Source organism: Balaenoptera ricei, chromosome 8 (genome assembly GCF_028023285.1).
Source record: "Balaenoptera ricei isolate mBalRic1 chromosome 8, mBalRic1.hap2, whole genome shotgun sequence".
Taxonomy (NCBI): Eukaryota; Metazoa; Chordata; class Mammalia; order Artiodactyla; family Balaenopteridae; genus Balaenoptera; species Balaenoptera ricei.
The window spans coordinates 17583917-17602178 of record NC_082646.1 but is presented as its reverse complement, the minus strand read 5'-3'; the positions used below and the strand labels follow the sequence as shown (position 1 = coordinate 17602178).

The 18262-nt window shown below is 39.0% G+C and overlaps 2 protein-coding genes across 2 annotated transcripts; both read right to left on the bottom strand.

Annotated features, from left to right (window-relative positions):
• Positions 1–2735: 2735 nt before the first annotated feature.
• On the bottom strand, positions 2736–15394 carry NXPE4 (neurexophilin and PC-esterase domain family member 4). Its single transcript, XM_059929312.1, is given in 7 exon segments — positions 2736–3043; positions 3046–3270; positions 5700–5906; positions 8140–8201; positions 8993–9513; positions 9516–9704; positions 15299–15394. Coding segments are annotated over 7 exon segments (1608 nt in total).
• LOC132369490 (large ribosomal subunit protein P1-like) lies at positions 6340–7061 on the bottom strand. The gene is made up of 2 exons (XM_059929199.1): positions 6994–7061; positions 6340–6739 (listed from the first exon to the last, which is right to left on the bottom strand). Exons 1-2 carry the CDS (start codon positions 7059–7061, stop codon positions 6355–6357), a joined length of 453 nt encoding a protein of 150 aa, XP_059785182.1. The 3' UTR covers positions 6340–6354.
• Positions 15395–18262: the final 2868 nt, after the last annotated feature.

The following is an 18262-nucleotide window of genomic DNA, read 5'->3' as shown; positions in this document are numbered from 1 at the left end:
TTACCTCTTGATAATAATCATTTCCCTTGGAAATATTTACCTCTTTGTTTCCTTTAGAAATATTTATCCATCTTGTCTAAGAATCCATTCTGTCCAAAAGGCTGTGTGCCAGTCATTTTTACTTGTTTCTCTCATTGGAAGACCAGTTTGCAGTTGCTACAGACATACTGCGCAAGCATCTCAGACAGGAAATGACCCACCAAACATCAAGCAGACATGGCAACAGTTACTCTGTGTTTATAATGATTCATTTTGAGAAAAACGGATTCATTTTTGGGAAGAACTGAAATCATTTTGGATTTCCCCTAGAAAGTGCTAACTTCTGAGGTCTATCATTCTGAATGCATTACCCTGATCTTGCACTTCCTCTTAGGGTTCACACATTACAAACAAATACTTCTCCTCTTTTCTTTTCTTTCAAAAAAAAAAAAATCTCTGGGTCACATTCTAATTTTAGTCGCTCTTATAAAATTATAGTCCTCTGTGTTCTTTAAAAAAAATCTGCCCCTTTAGCAAGACCTTCAGTGACCCTTGCCAACCTTACCCAATTGGAGAGTGTAATGGAAAGTCACTTTATTAATAAAAGAAAACAGATGCTGTTCCAAAGTTCCATGGTTTCACAACTCTTGTTCATTCTGACGTTAGCAACTATAGCAGTCTGTGATGATGCCTGAGTTATGTTACCAGTCCCTCTCTCCCTCCCTCCCTTCTTTCTTTCCTTCTTTTCTCTCTCTCTCCCTTTCTCTTTCTCTCTCTCCCTCCCTCTCCCCTTCCTCCCTCCCTATTCTTTCCCTCCCTCCCTTTCTTTATTGTCTTCCTTCTCTTTCTTTTTCTCCTTCTTTTCTTCCTTCTCTCTTTCCTACCCTCTCTCTTATTTTCCTTCCTTTTCTCCCTCCCTCAGTTGCCTTCCCATTATAATTGGGATAGAATTCAAACTCCTTGCCATAGACTACAAAGGCCACATGTTATCTGGCCCCTATCTTCCTCTCTAACTTCTTCTTCCTCCATATTTCTGACACTGACAATACTCCAGGCATAATGGTCTCCTGTTCTTTAAATAAACCAAGCTCCATCATGTCTCAGGGGTTTGGCACTTGCCATTCTTTCTTAAGGATCGCTGTCTTCACTTTGTCTCATGGATGCCTCCTTTCCATTATTTTGATCTCCCTTGTAATGCCTTCTCCTCTGAGATGCCTTTTTGAACTGCTCTAACTAGTCACCTCCATCACCACCATGCTGTCACTCTGCATCACATTACCCTATTATATACTTTGTTCATACTACTTTAGTAGTGTGGGATTATTTTATATCTTTTTTGTTTATCTTTTTCCTTTATTACAATATAAATTCTTTGATGGCAAAGAATTCATGTGCCTTTTGGACCACTGTATCCCTAAAGACTCGAATAGTTCCTGACACATGATAAGGGACTTAATATTTTTGACCATCTGTTTACTGGGCACTGAACTGTGAATTGTGGTTCATGGGCAAATAAGTAGAAAAATTATTATCCCTTTCCTGGAGGAAACTGGATAAATGGATTTAAGATATTCCTATTGTCATTGTCTTTTCCTAGATGGAGCAAGAGTAGGTCAGGGGCCCAGTGATACCTGGGGCATGGTTTAGAGGGAAAAATTAAGGAAGAATATTATACCAAAATACTTTATAATAATTATATCACCCTATTCAACTGAAATTCTCATATCATTCTTTTTCGGTCAAATTTTGGGAAGGCCTATTACAATGCAAGTGAGCGTGATTAAAATAGTAACCCGTATGTGTAGATTATAGAAACCAATGTTGTTGATTATCTACATTGTGGTTTTCAAACATTTTAAGCGGTAGAACCTTTTTTTCAAATCAAAAGCCTACCCAGAAGCCCAATAAACATGGGTAAAAATGGCTGATATTCTGGCTGAAGTGGTGTGGCAGAACTGGTACCCTGAGCACCAAGCACTTCTCCTAACTCCCGTCCCTCCAGCCAGTACCTGCAGCACCCCCCAGAGCTGCACAGAGCAAGGTTTGAAAATCACAAATCTCAGACTAACTCCTTCGTTTCAGAAACTGAGGCCCAGAGAGCTGAAGTGACTTATCCAAAGTTATGTAATTACTGTCAACCAAAGGACTGAAGCCCAGCTTTCTGAATCATAGAGCACTGTGCTTTCAACTGTTTTATCTGGTATTCCTGAAGGATAAGTTCTATAGAATAGATTAGCTCCTAGCCATGGGAGTCCCTCTAGGGAGAGAAATGTCAGAGGCTTTCAGTATCCAGAGGGTCTTGCTTCAAATTCTGCTACTCCTTCAGGACCGTGTACATGGAGCATTGCCTCAAAAGACTTCTCTTCCCACTTGGAAATCATCTTGAACTTGTCTCATAAATAAGGAAATGGGACTACTTTCTCCAAATATTTATTTTATAATGACTTCATTGCTCTGAATTTCCATGCATCACAGAGAACTTTTAACCATTAGGTGTCTTGACTTCCTGCTTGTGAAAAGTGGCATGACTCTGATCAAGAAGGGTAGCTCCTTTTCATAAGTATTTTTGTGTTTATTTGTAAGTGGAAGCCCAAATTAGAAATAACTGATTTGGTTGAGTTGCTGGTTAATAAATCAGCCATAGTGCAGATTTTCTCTTGCTAATTGAGAGTTCAGAGCCAACAGCATCTGGCATGATAGCAAACACTTAATAGATGTCTTTAATTAAGTGAATAAATTAAAGCGATATGTTTTATCTAGCAAATAAAGTTTAACAATATATTAATCTGATTTCTGACTACAGATTGGGGCGGGTGGATGTTATCTGTGCCATATGCAATTGTTATATCCCAGGCATCAATAATGCCCACATTGAGATCCTGAAAAATGTCCTTTATGGCAAGATATTGGATGTAACCGTGAAAGTCACTAAATCTCTCCACATCATTGTGCATCTCCCTGCTGTTTTCTGCCTTGATGATGACCATAGTGTCTGGGCTTCTCAGAAGAAGGTGCTGAACTGCGTCATGGACACTGAGGGCCCTTCGGATAAACACATCAATCGAAAAGGTCTGAAGTGCTGGTCCAGAGAAATAACAATGATCGTATTTTTTTCTCCTCCAGTTCTGTCAATAACCCGAGCGATGTACTCAATCTCTTTGACTGAATAGGTCAGTGATCCAATCAAAGGGTAACCATGCTTTTGCCACTGGATGTTGATATTCTTGTCCAAGTCCACAGCAAATTGGTTTTGAAATTTTCAAAATTCATGCAGATCCACTGACTTCAGGGCTGATGACAAATAGTCAATCCCAAAATGAAAGGAAAAAAAGTTCCAAAGGTCATAAACATAGAAGAAAAGATTTGGTGTTTATGATTAAATAAGTTAATCCTGACTAATTTATTATAGGTTTAAATGAGAGAATAGTTTGAGAATTATTGAGCAACCAAAAGTGTTAATACAAATAAGAAATTATATCTGCCCCTCTGTAGAACCATGTAGAACCAAATCGACTGGTGAGGGAGAGCAATGAGATCACTTCACTGGAGGATGCTGGAGTCACTTTTGTGGGTATTAGTTTTGTACATTTTGCTAACTAGCGACTAAGTTCATTTGAAGATAGAGAAAGATACCAATTGATGTCTTTATATTTCAAAAAACAAGTAGCCCTATTTCCCCAAGTCCTCTGTAAGTTCCCTTAAGACTGGAATTATATTTTATACTTCTGTGTTTCTTTTACATATGCATGAAATGGTACTGAATACATCATCTATAATAATAATATTACTATTCATTTGTGAATGACTTTACAAAGCATTTATTAAGACTGATATATTCATTTACTTCAAAGCTCAATATATATGCATATATATATTTGATTGCCATATTATAGAAAAGAAAACCAAGAGATGAAATGACCTGTTCAAGATTACACAACTAGTAAGTGACAGAATCTGTACCTAAACTTGAAGTTTCTCCCAATTCTTGTGAAAGTAGTCTACCCAATCTTAAAACTTTTGAAAAGTATAGTATGGACAGAAGAAAATGAAGTCCCTACATTTTTCATCGTATTAATTAGACCCTTGTCAAACTATCAAGGCCAGCTGCTTTGTAGCTAGAACTTCTGAGGAAAATGTGTAGTAAAGGATTATTAATGCTTTGTAACATGTATCATCTTAGAAGTAAAGGGCTGCACTTAAAGTCTTAACCAGTATGGTTTGAAAATAGTGATGCTGGAGGGTTGGGTGGAGGAAAAGGGCAGAATTTTTTCTTCATTCCGTTTCTAACATATTTCAATTTCCTTTTCCAAAGCACACTATAGCCATACAATTTAACTTTTAACAATATGTGCAACAGATGTTTTGCTACCACAACTAGAAAGGTCAGCCAAGAGGGTAGGTAACTCAATAATTTAGTACTTTCTATAAACTAAGAGACCCACAGTTATAGGATGTGATGCTAGAGGTTATCACCAGACCCTTAATTTTACAGATGAGGAAACTGAGGTCTGGCGGAGTTTAGTCATTTACCAGAGGTCACAATTTAAAACTCTCCCCTTCTGTTGTAGGGGATCCAAGGCCCTATTGATTTTCCCTTTTTACTGGGAGAATCAGCTTACACCCTAAGTTGGAGATCACAAGAGTGGCATCCTGTCAGGAAGGCCAGCAGGGGGCCACACCAGCTGCACTGTCCCCAGTGGTAAAAGCCAGGGTCCAGGACAGGCAGTGACAGTTTTCCAGGTAAGAGTGCTAAGATCTACTAGTGGATTCTGAATTATTATTGATGCATTCTTGGTTTAGTAAAAGGAGCAACTAGACTAGGATTCTAGCAAATGGATTCTAGCCCCAACTCTGATATGAACTAATGATAATAATTGCAATAGCTGTTGTTTACTGGGCACTTTCTGAGTGCTCATGTGTCTTGCAATGTGTTAAATATTTTATAACCATTACCTCATTTACTCTTTATAACCACCGCCAGATGCTGTTGTTATTTTTAGTTCATTGATGAGGAAAATAAGTACTATGCCCAAGGTCATGGCTTCTAAGTGGCACAATCTAGGGCTGTTAGGCTCCAAAGCCCCTACTTTTAACCACTGTGCCTACCTGATGTGAAGCCATTACCTCACTCCTAGCATCTGTCCTTCCATGAAATAATAATAGTGATGACAGCTTACACCAAAGAGAACTTAGTATGTAGCAAACAGTATTCTAAATGCATTGTGTATATTACCTCATTTTACCAGGTGGGTACTATTTTTATCTCCGTTTTACAGATGAGGAAACTAAGGACAAAATCACTATGTAGTTATGTAACTTGCCCAAGCCCATCCAGCTAGGACATGTAGAGGCCATATTTTGATCCCAAAACATCTGGATTTAGAATCCACACCCTTAATCATCATGCCATCTGTAGAAGGTGGACAATATAATATCTTATTATCGTCTGCTCTGTCCGTGATTTTCTGAGCATGCTGGGTAAATATTGAAGTGTGAATTTTGCAGGGATAGGCATGGAGTAAACCTTTTTCTACACTGGCTCCCTTCTAGTCAATAAATGTGTTCTTTTAAAGAAAAGACAATGATGTCTTGTGAAAAGTGTTGGTGTGTTGTGATTAACAAACATGAAAAAGAAGAGGCATTGCCCATATTCATTTCTCCCCTTGAAATGAAAAAGATGTTTCTGAAAGGGATATGAGTAATAGCTTAGACAGGCATACTGTTGATACTGCTTTTGAAGTATTCCATCCACTGGCGGATCGTGGAATCTCCCATTAGATGTATGAATTTTCCTCTCAGGCATTCTTTCATTTCGATTGGAGCCAAACTACAGGAGACAGGATTCCATGTGTCTTTCCAGACGTGTCCACTGGGGATTGTGGATGCCATTCCAAACTTGCATTTCTTTTTCATTGGAGCTGTCTTTTCTGCTAAAGAATCAACAAGATAGGATCTTCTAAAATATCACTTTACCCATCAGTATTTGTTAAGAACCAACTGTCTTTTCTAAGTATCCTTTTAATAGGGTGTGAGGGTGGAGAAGAAGCCTCATTGAAGCATCATTATCTTAATGGAATACTTATTTTTCAGAAAAAATTTTCTCTGATACGAATTTTCTAAATGATACCCATTAATGTTCATTACAGAGAACATGTTTTCTCCCAGAAAAAAGGCCTTCTAGGTAAAATTCAAGTATTTGTTTGCCTTTTTATGAAAGGAAAGACATCAATTCTTGCTTAGTCATGAAAACTCAATTATCTTGTCATTTTATCCCACTTTACCCTCAAGTTTATCACACACTGTCCTAGTGTTATTTTTGTTTTTGTTTTTGTTTTAAAGAGCTCAGCTTTTTATTGAACGTGTTACTAAAGAGGTTTAGTCAAAAAGACCAAAGCCCATGACATCATCAGACTCTTCAGATTCTTCTTTCTTTGCTTCCACTTTCTTCTCCTCAGCTGGGGCAGCAGTGGTGGGGCGGGCGGGACCTCCTGGTGGGGCAGCATCAGCTGCTGGGGCAGGTCCACCGGTCCCCACGTTGCAGATGAGGCTCCCGATGTTGACATTGACCAAAGCCTTTGCAAACAAGCCTGGCCAGAAAGGTTCAACATTTACACCGGCTGCTTTAATGAGGGCATTGATCTCATCCTCTGTGACCGTCACCTCAGCGTCGTGCAGGATGAGGGCCAAATAGATGCAGGTGAGCTCCGAGACAGAGGCGATGGTGCGGGCGAGTGCTACATGGGGGCTGCCGGGTGCGGTGCTAGTCGCCAGATGAAGTGAGGGCCTCTCCCCAACGCGACCTTAGCTTCCTCGGAAGGATTGAGCACCTTTGCGTCAGCAGAGGACTGTCATAGTGTCTTAATGCCACAATCAAACTGTAAATACTTTGAGTTAAGTGCATGGAGATATCAAAAACATTAACAACTAATTTGGTTTGGGACCTGGACAGTCTACATGGATACGGCTGTAGGCTGGACCAGAGTCCTGGAGGTCCAGAACAGGCCAGATATTAACCCGTTAGTCACTGGTTTGTGAAGAGTCTGGGAATCTGATGGACTGATGTATCTAGCCTTGGTGGTCATGGGGCAGTGATTATTCACCAACCAAAGGAAGTGGTTTAATATTTTAATAACCGGTATGAGTATCCTTGTGTATCCTGGGTGAAAAATGCCATTTCTACCTGTAGGTACGTATATACACTTCAGTGTAAATGAGTTCGGTAACAATTAGCAAGCTGTTAATGTCGAACTTAAAGGGACACAAAAGTTCTTGCCTTAAATCATTTTAGATAGTGATTTCCTAGGATGTTTTGAGCCAAAGAAATTGAAGAGCAATTAATAAATACAAGTGTGGAAGTGCTATTTTATATGCTAAAATGTTTGAAAGGTGGCAAAGACAAAGAGGGGGAAATTGTAATGAATTGACTTATAGAGGGCAGGTTAGAAACCTCTAGATGGTGATTCTTGTGCTTGTAGCAATGTGGGAAGTGCTGACGGTGGTGGTTTGGGAATAAGACCTAGGTGCAAACTGGGAGAGAGTTTTGACATTTGAAGACTGTTGTGTCTGATGGGCAGGTAATCTGTTGCCTGATAGATAATGATAAGATTGATGATGAGAGTTATATTTATTTATTTATTTTTATTATTTTTATTATTTTTGGCTGTGTTGGGTCTTCGTTACTGCGCGCAGGCTTTCTCTAGTTGTGGCGAGCGGGGGCTACTCTTTGTTGCAGTGCACGGGCCTCTCATTGCAGTGGCTTCTCTTGTTGCAGAGCACGGGCTCTAGGCACGCGGGCTTCAGTAGTTGTGGCATGCGGGCTCAGTAGTTGTGGCTCGTGGGCTCTAGAGCGCAGGCTCAGTAGTTGTGGCTCACGGGCTTAGTTGCTCCGTGGCATGTGGGATCTTCCTGGACCAGGGCTCAAACCTGTGTCTCCTGCATTGGCAGGCGGATTCTTAACCACTGCATAATGAGAGTTATAAAACAGGTTTATGATTCCAGTCATTTATTCACTTAGGTAACTGGTGTCTTGGCCTACCGTAGACCAGCCTGATGAGCAGAGTAACAATAGGACTGGTAATAGTGAATAAGTCTGCAAAAAGAAGAAATGCTTTAAATGGGACTAGTACTAAGTACCACCCGTCAAACACAGGGAGAACTTACTGTTGCATTTGGAGACAGTAATGGTGTCAAACTTTTCCATCATCTCTATACCCACATTTGACCTTAATGAGAAATTAATCTGCAGGTGGCCCCAAGATCAGGAAACACAAGAAGCCACATTACCCATTGCTTCAGTTATTTCTTGTGATAATGACTGACTACTTTGCCCACAGTTCCAAACCATTTATTAAATGTCCATTTCTTGGCCTATTAGTCCAGGGAGTACAGATCCCCAGAAAGTGTACAAGGTAATTTTTTTTTTTTTAATTAATTAATTTATTTACTTTTGACTGTGTTGGGTCTTTGTTTCTGTGTAAGGGCTTTCTCTAGTTGTGGCAAGCGGGGTCCACCCTTCATCGCCGTGCGCGGGCCTCTCACTATCGCGGCCTCTTTTATTGCAGAGCACAGGCTCCAGATGCGCAGGCTCAGTCGTTGTGGCTCACGTTGCTCTGCGGCATGTGGGATCTTCCCAGGCCAGGGCTCGAACCCCTATCCCCTGCATTGGCAGGCAGAGTCTCAACCACTGCGCCACCAGGGAAGCCCCAAGGTAATTTTTTGAGCAGCAGAAAGAATATATTAGAGCCCATGCATATTCACACATGTATATTTCTCCTCCTCTTTTCATTTTTATTTTATTTATATTTTTTGTTTCAATGATAAGGGTTAAATATCCAAAACCTTTAGGGACTACTGGAGAGTGGGCACTGTCCCCAAATGAATTCACAGACCTTTTCTAAAATGGCTCTTCACAGAGTCCCAAGGTTGATGTACTCATAGCAGTTTCCTTTAGATCAACAGATAGGCCAAATCATTACTATATTTGTCCAGGTAGTTTCCAGAAATAATTATTTACCTTTCAAAGAGGCTTCTTTCTTGTTTGCTAAGATAAGACACTTCCTTGTTTTTGGAATGCATGTGGGTGAGTGCAGCACAGGGTATATGTAGAGGCTTCACGCAGTAGAAGGCTTCTTGGTCTCGACTATCCAGGTTCTCACACAGCTCAGCACTTGAATTTAAAACCAGGGCGCAATCAGTATTGACATGGGAGGTGCCCCTGGCAAACTGGCCTGTGAAGATCACCCTGTCATAGCCTTGGTTCCTTGCCCTCCAGAGAGCCGACACGCCTTCACTGGGGTAGATGAGCAGGAGAGACAGAGACACCCGGCCCCCCCAGAACAGGGTGAAGCTGACAAGGTAGGTGCCATTGTTGAAGTCTGTCACCTTTCCCGAAGCGCCTGCCTTTAGGGCTGGGGAGGACATCCTGGCCCTCAGGAAATCCCCGCCGTATTCCTTCCTGCGTCCCAAGTGGTCCCTCACCTCCAGTAGGACGTCTAGCTGATCCCCCCTGCAGTATGTGTCTTGAGGGCTTGAGGGCGGAGGAGGGTGGCTTTGCTGTGTGTGCTGCTGGTGGTGGAGCTCAGCTGGTCTAGTTTCTCCATGATCCCCTTTATTCTCAGCTCAGTCTCTGTTGGTGAAACCGCTGGATGCAGTGGTACTTCAGGACATGATTTCATGATGAAATTCCAGTGATGGAGGGAGATGGGCACCTTGAGTACAGTCCATAACTGAAATGACAAGGAATACAATAAAGAACAAAGAAAATGTGCCTTTTTAATGTAATAATTTTGGTAGCTTAGCCAACTTCTCTTTTATAAAATGATGGGAGGTACAAAAATTAAAAATACATTGAAATTTCACTATCTCTGTTTTTTTTTTTTTTTTGGCTGCGCCGCATGGCTTGCAGGATTTTAGTTCCCTGACCAGGGATTGAACTCCAGGGTCCTTGGGAGTGAAAGTGCAGAGTCCTAAGCACTGGACTGCCAGGGAATTCCCATCACTGGCTAATCTATTTTGAATGAGCCACTCCACCCTGGGATCTTCTTCCTTAAAGTGGTGATCATAAAATGTACTTTCACTGGGCAGTTGTGGAGACCAAATGAGAAAATGCTTTTTAACTGCATAGCAGAGAACAAATGTTTATTGTTCTATTATTTTTTATCTTAAAACTAGAATTCAGTCATTTAAATAAATCCTTAAGAAAATGTTTAAGAAGCATGGAAATTTTATGTAATATACAATTATCTATTTTTTTCTATTTCACTTTTTACACTTTGATTAAAGAGTCTGTGATATCTATTAGTAATTTTCAGATTGCTTTAACTAACAGCACATAAGAAGCATAGGCTTATAAAATATTTATTTTCTAATCATAAAATAACGCTGATTTATTATTAAAAATGAGAGAATGCCACAACTCTATAGGAAATAAAAGTCAGTCACAATCACACCAACCATTGATAACTACTGTTACCATTTGGGTGATTTTATCTCATACGCTGTATAACAATTTCACATGATTGTGAACAAACTGAATATTTACCAATGAATTTTGATTTAAAAAAAAAGTGTAATTAAAAACTTTCCACCTTATGTCAAAGGCCCACATAATATTCCAGCCTATGGAATATTTCACCTATTCCTATCTTTTTAGATATTTATTGCATTCAGCTTTTCTCTATTACTTATGATTCTGTAAAGAACACTTTTTGGTATAAATCTTTCATAGTAATATCTCCAAATTTCCAATAAAGGCAGAGTAGCTTGTACTGGACTAAGTTACTATGATTAACATTGTTACTGTTTTATTATTTGACATGTGAAGATTTTAAAAAATAAAAACATTTTAATTTATCAAATAATAGACAGTAATAGCAAACATTTAGTATGTGCCAGGTACAATGCTCAATGTTTTTCATATGTTAGCCCATTAATCTTCACAGTAATATATGGGGTATTTATTTTTATGACCCAATTTTCAGATGATGAAACTGGTTCACAGCGAAGTTAAGGGACTTAGCCAAGCTTGTATAGCTAGTCAGCAACAGAGTCAGGTTTTAATCCCAGGCAAGTATCTCTAAAAATGAGCTACCCAGTGTTGCAAACATGCAGTAAGACTAAAATTCTCTTTCACTGTTGGTTTAGGTGTGAATGGCACCAGATGTCTGGAAAACAGTTCTATAGCATGTACTAAGACCTTTAACAATGTTCACTGCATTTGCCAATAACTCTATTTCTGAGAACTCAGTGAATCACAGTAATATCTCCAAATTGGACTAATTCTCCTTTAGAGAACAGTGATAAACTCTACACCCCTACCCCCAAATCTTCTCTTTTAAAAGCACTGGAGAGTGACCGCAAGCAGACAGACACTGGAGGAGAGTTGAAACTTGGAAGAAGGGACAACACTGGACTTGCATTTTAAAAAGTGCTGGGACTTCTCCAGCAGTCTAGTGGTTAAGACTCCACACTTCCACTGCAGGGGGCACAGGTTCGATCCCTGGTAGGGGAACTAAGATCCCACATGCCAGTGGCGGGATCAAAAAGAAAAAAAACCACAACTGCTAACTAAAGTTCTTCAAGCTGAAGTGAAATTACACCAAAAAGACACATAGATCTTCAGGAAGGAATGAAAAGCACCAGAAATGATAAATATGTGTATTAATATAAAATACTGTGTGTTTATCTCCTAGTTTCTTTAAAGTGCATATAATTATTTAAGAACTACAATTTTGTAATAATATGACAACTATAGCATAAAGAATGGGGGGGAATAAATGGAAATAAATGGTTGAAAGGTTATTACAGATTACATGAAGTAGCACAATATTAACTCTAAAAGTTAAGAATGTGTATTGTAATCTCTAGAGAAACCAATTTAGAAAGACAACTTAGAGCTATAAAAATAATAGAGAAACTGAAAGGAAATACTAAAGAAAAATTAACCCAAAATAAGGCAGGAAATGGGGAACAGAGGAATAAAAACCAGAATGGGTGAACAGAAAACAAATAGCAAAATGGTGGACCTAAATCCACCCATATTAATAATTCCATTAAAAGTAAGTAGACTAAACACTTCGTTAAAAGGCAGAGATAATACTCTTCCTGGGATTAAAGTACTGTAATCAAACTCAAAAGAAAAAAAATACTGTTTTGGAATAGTTAGGGTGTGAAGATTTTTAAAAGACAGTATGTATAAATAAAATAATGTTCTATAGTCAATGCATTCATTTATGTATATTTTAATATTTTGAAATATTTAAAATATTTTGATATTAAAAGTTATAGTTTGGCATTAAAATTTATGGTTTTACCAAATTTTGGAAGAATTTTTATTAAATGAATTTGTGATCAATGTTTCAATATTTGAGATAATTCATTTATAAAAAGGTGAAGCTGTTATATTTTCACCTATGTGATTAGTAATACATTCTAGAAAAAAAGTTTTACTAGAATGATATCTAATAAATGAAGTGTTAAATTTTTTTTAAAAGGCAGAGATAAAACAGCAAGACCCAACTATTTGCTATCTACAAGGAATGTAGTTTAAGTATAGAGATACCTATAGGTTGAAAGTGAATTGATGGAAAACAATATACCATGCAAGCATAAAAAAGCTAACATTAATGTTAAAGTAGATTTTAAGACAAAGAGTATCACCAGACATAAAGATGGACATTTCTTAGTGATAACAGGGTCAATTGGTCTGAAAACATAGCAACCTTAAATGTGTACGTGCCTACATATCCATGTATTTATATGTGAAACAAAAACGGACAGAACTAAAGGGAGAAATAGAAAAATCCACAATCAGAAATTAAAAAATCTCTCTCAGTAGTTGCTGCAGGAACTAAGTTAAAAAATGAGTAAGTACCAAATGTAAAATAGTTAGCTAGTGGGAAGCAGCTGCATAGCACTGGGAGATCAGCAGGGTGAGATAGAGAGGGTGGGAGGGAGGCGAAAGAAGGAAGGGATATGGGGATATATGTATACATATAGCTGATTCACTGTGTTATACAGCAGAAACTAACACAACATCGTAAAGCAATTATACTCCAATAAAGATGTTAAAAAAAAAAAAGAGTAAGTACCTAGAGGATCTGAACATTATCATAGTAACATCTTTTAACCATACAGTACATTATCAGATGTTTTTAAACTGCTACAACTTCACATGAAAATTATAAGTGATTTTCAGTATGGTAGAATAATATTCTCTGCACAATTTTTTTTTAGTAGAAAAATAACAGGAAAATTCTGATTCAAGGTGGAGGAGTAAGCACATGTTATAGCCTCGATTTCCCACCATAAAATTGTATAAACGGCAGAAAAGAACTTAAAATTTTCTAATTATTCTGGGAAATAGGAAGAGATACCTTATATGGACCAGAAGTTATAAGCAGTCTCCTGAAGAATGAAATGCAGATGAGATTAGATCAAAGAAGGAAACCATGGCTCCAACGCATGTAGATGAGGCTTTGGCAAAAGAAGGAAGTCACTGCAGGGACATTACCAACATGGAGGAGGGTGATAAATGGAGTAACAGGGGGTGAAGGGGAGGCTCACAGGAGGACAAACCAAGCAGGTTGACGCCTTAGTTCCCACCCGTGCCTGGGCCAGGCAGCTAGAAACAGGGACTTCTGTACTCTGGTGAGAGTAAAAACTACAGATATTTAAGCTGGAGAGGTGGGTAGAACCCAGTGTACCTGGCAACACTTTAGAAAAATGGGGAGCATTTGTTGCCCTGCAACACTTTTTGCATCTCTGCCACAAACATGCTGGAGCAAACAGGTAACAGCACTCCAGACTGGCCACCACAGAATCTCAGGTGTAAGAATGTACACAACCAAGAATTAGCAAAAAATGTTCATGAAAGGTAACTCATGAGAGGGACTTCCCTGGTGGTCCAGTGGTTAATACGTCATGCTTCCACTGCAGGGGGCACGGGTTGGATCCCTGGTTGGGGAACTAAAATCCTGCAAGCCACGTGGTGTGGCCAAAAAAAAAAAAAGGTAACTCATGAGAGAGAGGTATCAAGTTCAACAAAGAGGAGACACCCAAGGGAACAGAATTAATAGAAAAATCAAAACAAAAGTTTAGAACAAGTATACTTTCTGTCCTCAGAGAGATCTAGACAATATTGGATGTGTGAACTAATGATTCTTTCAAGATCTTGGAAAGTAAAATCCTACTGTTCCTTATGCAAAAGTCAGTTGGATTCCTTTACACCAGCAGTGAGCAATTAGAAAATGTATTTAAAAGAACACTATTCACAATAGCAACAAAAAAATTATGAAGTACCATGGTATCAATCTAACAAAAGATGTATAAGACCTGAATGCAAAAATTATAAAATTTATTGAAAGATCTTGAAGAAGACCTGTATAGATGGAGAGAGATTACATGTTGATAAACAGCAAAATAATATTATAAACATATCAGTTTTCTCAGTTTGATCTATATGGCTAATGTCATGCACTTATAATTTAAGTAGAATTTTTCACTAAATTTGACAGTCTGATTCTAAAATATATAAGAGAGAGTGAAGAGCTAAGACTGGCTGAAAACTAAAAAAGTTTTCAAAACTAATTATGAAGCTCTGTTAATTATAGCCATGTGGTATTGATACAGGGAAGACAAATTGATCAATGGAGTAGAACGAAGAGCCCACAGAGGGACCTGTATTTATTAGAGGTTTTGATATACAACAAAAATGACATGATAGATCAGCTTGGAAAGGAAGGATTACAAAATAAGAAGAGCTGAAAAAGTGGTTATCCATATGGAAATAAAAGAAAAATCAGCAAAAAAAAATCCAAGTACATTACAGGGCTAAATGTCTAAAGCAACCTTTAAAACTTTAAGTAGAATATTTAGGTAAATAATTTGATGTTGGCATAGGGAAGGGTTTATTAGTACTCAAGAAGTATTAACAGTAAAAAGTATTAACAGTAAAAAGTATTAATAGTATTAACAGTAACAGTATTAACATAAATTTTACTACATAAACATGAAAATATTTTGTTGTTCAGAGGTTCCTTAGAGAAGGTGTAAAGACAAGCTAAACATTGGAGAAGACTGTTGCAATGCAGATATAAGTGACAAAAGAAGAATGTGTGTACACACACACACACACACACACAATATTATCCTCTCCCATATCGCATGATTATTATCAAGTACCTTGGCTCTTAGAGGTGTGTAAGCTGTTGAAACTCCCCTACTACAATCTGTAGGTCTGTTTGTTTGGACTTTCCTAGAACAGATGAAGTGTCAAGTAAGAATGTACTTTTGTAAAACACATAAAGAAAGCAGTTCCTACCTTTGTGGAATTCTGGAAAACTGTAAAAGTGATCCAGGAGGCTAATATAAACAACAATACCAACCGTGACTTATGATTTGCTATTCTCATTGTCATGATTGGGATCCTAAAAGAGACAATACAAAAACAGGCACAAACACACAAAACCAGAAAAGAAACGCAGAAATACTTGAAAAGTTTATGCCTCCTGATTCTCCAGGAGAATCAGCAGAATCTCTATGAGTTACTCCCAGAATTGAAACTTGGTCTTCACGCTGCTCTTGCTGTCTCCCAGCTGCCTTTATTAGCTTGTACCTTCAAGAGAGCGCTCTTCTGAGAACGGAGCCCACCATGGACTCTAAGAAATTGAGCAACTAAGGGCCTGATGGATGCAGGGTTGCTCATGCTTAGGGGAAGTTTCCAGGCTATGTGTCATCTAACAGCTTTCCTATTCTCTTCCCTTAAACACGAAGAGCAGACACAAAGCATCCCAATAAATACTGACTCTGATTATCACATTATTCTGGGGCCCTTTTAATGTAACTTGATTTTTCCAGCTTCCTTTTTACTAATCTGTTAATAGGTTCCCCTTTCTTGTCTTACCAGCCTTTCTAGCACCCCTCAAGCTTGAAAAGATTTGTTTTAAAATTCAGATTTCTCTCTTTCTTTAAAAAATGTTTTAGGCTTTATCAACGTTTTCTATGGTTACATCTTCATTGCTGTCTTTGCCCTGGAATTTCAAGTTGTCTTTTAAAATCAGATGGCTTAAACACTGCCCTTCTAAAATTTTCTCATCTCAAAATTTTCTCTCCACTAGAAGCACCTCCTACCCTAGATCCCCAGTTTATACATAGACATTAAAAGTTTCTGCACCCAAGAATAAATGTTACTCCTTTCCCTGACCTCCCCAATTTTGCAAATATTTTCATACCTTTAGTTTAAAGACTTTGCTTAATTCCATACACAGGAACAATGGTGAGCTGGGTGGTAAGGCTTTGTTCTGAAGCCACCGGTGTATTACGGGGGTACCTCTCCTCTGTGCCAAGACATATCACAGGTGTAAATTGCAGTCTGCATGCTTTGAGCTTAGATCCAGAACCCTCTGCTTGTTTCAGGTAAGGTGAGTGTCAGGCTTGCCAGCTCCACCTTAAGGAGGCACCTGGATCACAGCTGCAGTTCTCAGTTCATGCAGAGGTGGGGAGGAGAAATGAAATTCTCAGTATGGTTAGATGAGATAATTTTAATGTTCTTAGACTTTATTAGTTAATTTCAGTAAGTGTACAATAAATACCTGACAAGAAAAAGTGTGAATGAATCTGGAAGTTTGAATGAATAGTCATCCGTGGGAAGCTGAACCACTTAATCTCTGTCTGAGCCTCATCAAGACCCAGTTGCCAGATTCAAGTGCGTATTATCTAGTACAGAGTAGGTACTCAGTAAAATTTGCTGAATTAAGAAAGAACCGGGCTTCCCTGGTGGCGCAGTGGTTGAGAATCTGCCTGCCAATGCAGGGGACACGGGTTCGAGCCCTGGTCTGGAAGGATCCCACGTGCTGCGGAGCAACTGGGCCCGTGAGCCACAATTGCTGAGCCTGCGCGTCTGGAGCCTGTGCTCCGCAACAAGAGAGGCCGCGATAGTGAGAGGCCCGTGCACCGTGATGAAGAGTGGCCCCCACTTGCCGCAACCGGAGAAAGCCCTCGCACAGAAACGAAGACCCAACACAGCCATAAATAAATAAGTAAAATTAAAAAAAAAAAGAAAGAAAAAAGAACCTCAAATACAATGTAGGCAAGACAATGATATTGATTCACTCTGAGACCAAGAGAGTGACTGCTTACAGTCATGGGTTTGAATCCATCTGGGATTTGTATTCTTGAACCGGTAGAAATGGTGCCAGAAAGAGCATGTGCCCAGGACAAATGCACCAGCGCCCAGAGGAAGCAGTAGCTGATTACACTGTGGATCCTTCCACAGTTTCATTAGTGCTGCCTCACACAGGAAGTTAAACATCTTTAAACATCTACACCAATCCTTTCAGTCATATGCATAAGCAAGAAATCAAGACCTATTTCACAAGGATCTTTAGGATTTTGATAATGGTCCCAACATCCTTGATCATGCTCTATGGAACTGGCCTTAACAATACTTTCTTATGTCTTTACATAATGACTGTTGAAAAAGCTGTTTTAACCTTATATGACTGGTCCAAGTTGCTCACTTCCTCTCTAGGGAGTCTCTAACAAGAGATAAATATTTGCAGTAGGTCTGGTTTGGCTGCTCCGTAGGAGACCGGTGCCAGCAACCACCCAAGTTCACAGCCTACTCTGAGACACATGGATTTATGGATTTTAATTCTGCTTTAGTCATATCAATCTTGATATTTAATGTTAACCTGAGGTTGGTTTAATAGAAATGCTTGACTTGAGGAACTGGGAGCACAGAGGAGAGTTTAAATGATTTGTCCAGGTCATCCAGTGAGCTTTGAAACAGAGCTGAGACCAGGATTCCTGCCACTTTGACCTCTGATTCAGAGCACTTTTCACTACTCAGCGTGACTCCAATACATATGGTAGAACCAAGTTCAGGTAGATCCTGTGGTTCATATATTTATTGTTCAATATACTTAAAAGAAAAGGCTCTTTTTTTCTTTTTCTTTCTTTTTTTTTAACCACGTTTTCTTTCAGTTTGCTCAAAAGCCTGGTGTGAGCACGATATACGGGCTCTTTGCAGTTAGTATGTGGTTTCCTCATCATCTTTGAGCAGTTTCCTTTCCCTTACATTTATGGATCTAAATGAGTAGTCTGAACATGAGAGCTCAGTCAGAAGTAGGAACATAGAGCCATGAGTTCACACAATAAAATATAACCCAGGAGAGCATCAATTCTTTGGGGATGTGAATAGGGTAAGGGTAGTCTTACCTTGGCAGGGGTCTAAAGGAGCCCAAGCAAAACGGGCACAGTGAAGAGTAGATAACCAGGAAACACG

Bases quoted from the DNA above. Each gene is read 5' to 3' on its own strand.
- LOC132369490 (XM_059929199.1), bottom strand. From the start codon at position 7,061: ATGACCACCAAGGCTAGATACATCAGTCCATCAGATTCCCAGACTCTT. The intron at 6,740-6,993 runs GTTAATATCTGG...TCTGGCGACTAG, and splicing joins CACAAACCAGTGACTAACGG to CACCGCACCCGGCAGCCCCC.